General features: G+C 38.1%; 1 gene segment (V, D, J or C); it reads right to left on the bottom strand.

Moving 5' to 3' along the window:
* Nucleotides 1–1,431: 1,431 nt before the first annotated feature.
* LOC121433024 lies at nucleotides 1,432–1,946 on the bottom strand. The segment is given in 2 exon segments: nucleotides 1,432–1,742; nucleotides 1,864–1,946. Coding segments are annotated over 2 exon segments (360 nt in total).
* Between the last annotated feature and the right edge of the window lie 1,464 nt (nucleotides 1,947–3,410).

Below are 3,410 nucleotides of genomic sequence, written 5' to 3'. Positions count from 1 at the left end.
GGAATGAATTGCTTTATTTCTTTACAGAGTGGTGTGAATGAAACTTTATGAAATTATAGCCCTAGTCGATAACTGTTTTGTTTGGAGAGGAATGTACTTGCAAATCTTTCCCAGTTTGGCCCATTTTGACTCAGTCTTTTCTTAAAGTTTTTCTTGTCAAATCTTTGCTTTTCTTTGTAATTCGGAGCTTGAAATTTGCTATGGTACTTTAAATGAAAATATCGCCCATAGGTACACACATTTTACTACTTGGTCCCTGTTTTGGAACCCTACAAGAAAGATCAAAAGTTGTGTCTTTGTTGGAGGAGGTATGGCACTTGGTGTGTGCTTTGAGATTTCCAAAGCTCAAGCCATCCCCAGTTATCTCTCTGTCTTGCTCTGACTCTTACTTACAGATAAAGAAGTATACAGTTACCTAATGCTTCAGAGCCCTGTCTTTCTGCCTTGACGCCATGCTTACTACAATGTTAGTCCTGGGCTAACATTCTAGAAATGAAAGACCCAAAAATGAATTATTTCTTTTATAAATAGACGTGGTCTTGGTGTCACGTGACAACAATGGAAAAGTAACTAAGACCCCTGACCTCCTCACAAGGAGAGAAAAGAAACAAACAGGAAAAGAAGGAAAGCTCCTCTCTTCCATTCATATGATATGAGATTTGACACCATAGCCAAGAACCATGTACTCAGAAAGACTGGTTTTCAGAAAAAAATGGAGTATAGATTCTGAGAATAGTTTGTTTTCTGTATCATTTTAACCAAATGCTAGTAATTTGGAGTTTTTCAAATACTTAAGGCTTTTATTGATATTTTATGTATATTTTTTTTACCATTATATATGTTTGTGTCCATATTACCACAATGCCGTACGAGGCCAGAAGAGGGTCTCGGAATCTTCTGAACTCTAGTTACATTCAGTTTTTGGCATTAATGTGGTTGTTGGAAATCAAACCCAGCTCCTAAAGGAAAGTACCCAGCGCTCTTAACCAATAAGCCAGCATCTGAGCCTTCTTCCTTGGGATTTTAACATAATTTGATTGCTACGTAATTAGATAATATTATCCTTGCAAAGATTACCCCAGATGCATGTGATTGTATGTTTATGAGTTTGTGTGTGTGTGTGTGTGCATGTATGTGTTAACATCTCTATCAGATGAATTTTAGCTGTTCATATTTTTCTGTTACTCAAGAAAACATCTCTTTTCTATTTTTTTTATAGAGGGAATGAAAAGAAGACCTGTGATTTCAGTGTTCGTGTTTGGAAAGACTACAGAGATTTATGTCATAGAAAAGTACCTCTGACCCCTGCACAAAACATCACATTGATCTTAATAACTTAATAAACAGAATCAACAGCTGCAGAAACAAGAAGGAACACATTGGTAAGCCTGGGCTCTCACTTCTGTTTTCCTGGGTGATTTTTGTCATGACTTAAATCACTGTGGGTGGGTAACTGTAATGCTGTTGACAGTAATAAGTTGCAACATCTTCAGACTTCAGGCCACTGATCTTGAGAGAATACTGTGTGCCAGATCCACTGCCACTGAACCTCGTTGGGACCTCATTGGCCAAGCTGTTTGCATTATAGATCAGGAGCTTGGGAGGATTCCCTGGTTTCTGCTGATACCATGCTAAACTACTGTAAATGTTTTGACTGGCCTGGCATGTCATGGTGACAGTGTCTCCCAGAGACACAGGAAGGGAGTCTGGAGACTGGGTCATCTGGATGTCACATCTGGCACCTGAGGTTGGAAATTGAAAACAAATTACCCACACAATTAATAATGCTAAGAGAACTTTCACAGAGACAATGAAGGACTGACCACACTCAAATGAAGAGATTTCCAGTGTTGTCTTCCTTACCTGAAAGCCAGAGCAACAGCAACCCCAGGAGAGGAGTGGAGATCATCATGTCTGTGTGTGATAAGTCTGAGGCTGAGTCCAGCAAAGGGTAGGAACTGTATATGAAGAAGTTATCGGTACAGTGGGCTGTGCTCTGGGCACATGCAAATCAGCAATGGTGGGGCATAGCCACAGGACTGCCCAAGAGATTCATTATAGGCCTGTTGTTGTCTTAGGTCTCAGATAAGAGGGGCAGTATATGTGTCTTTATAGGGAAAGATCTCACCTTTGTACAACAAAGAACAGCACTAGTCTATTACTTGAAATTTATTTTGATTCCTGTTTTATATAATGTAGAATTTGCTTGTTATGTTACCCTTGATGACAGGGGCTGTCAAGTATAGTACAATTCTAGAAAGAACATAAATCATTACAGAGTCATTTTATAGGTAATTGTAGGTATTAACGAGACAAGGTAGCTACTTATTTTTTTTCTATTTATATATGGGATTGTATTTTCATTAAGGCATTTATCTCCCCCTTTTCTTTCTTTGAATCTTCCTTACAACCCCCTTTATTCTTTTTCAAATCCATGGTTTATTTTTCATTACTATTTTTGTGGGTTTTTGAGACAGGGTTTCTCTGAAGCTTTGGAAACTGTCCTCCAATAGCTTTTGTAGACGAGGCTGGCAGCGAACTCACAGAAATCCTCCTGCCTCTACCTCCCAAGTGCTGGGATTAAAGGTGTGTGCCACCACTGTGGGGCTACATTATCCTTTTATGTATCTAAGTATTGTGGATACAAAAATGTCCATAAATACAAAATGATAAATCCATTCAGTTTTACTTGTATGTATGTTTTTAGGACTGATCATTTGGCTATGGGAAATCAGATGGTGTGTTCTTTTCTGGGAAGTAGTACCCCTAATTCTGCCAGCATTACTCTATATCTTTAATTCTTTGTGGAAAACCAGGGCCTCATGGAATTTCCATATTCAGTTTGGCATGTTCTTGATGGCTTCCCTGTTCAGTTCTTATTTGGTTAATAATGTTGGTGATACCTTACATGTATTTTTCCTGAAGTTACCAAGAAGCACAATCTCACAGCAGACTCTGTGATCTTATGGCTCCCACAATCTCTTCACCAGCATTTTCAGAAATGTTTCCTGAGCCTTGGGTATTGGTGTTGTGTTGATGTATCCACTGAACTCCAGAACTCGGCATGCATTTTCTTGCTCATAATGATTCTCACAAAGGTTATGGAATACATCTTGAAGGTGTTATTTGTCAGAAAGACCAGAATCTCTGATATTTAAAACATCCTTTTGGGTAATCAATGTAATTTTACTTATTTATGACCACTCAACTATACAGAAAAACTTATATCAAGAGTATCCAAGGTCATGGAGTTTCTTCCTTTCCATTTGTGCATATAAATTTCCTTCCTAGATTCAAGAATTGTATCTAGGATTATATCGACACTGAATGTTCCGCTGAGTCTTCCAATTTTTAACAAGAGTTAACAAGAGTTACTGTCTTTAAAATATGAGTTTCTCTCAGAATTGTCA

This window comes from Microtus oregoni, unplaced genomic scaffold (genome assembly GCF_018167655.1).
Source record: "Microtus oregoni isolate MIOR12 unplaced genomic scaffold, Mior012 000002F_ref0000024, whole genome shotgun sequence".
In the NCBI taxonomy this organism is placed as follows: Eukaryota; Metazoa; Chordata; class Mammalia; order Rodentia; family Cricetidae; genus Microtus; species Microtus oregoni.
This window is presented reverse-complemented; position numbering and strand designations above follow the sequence as displayed.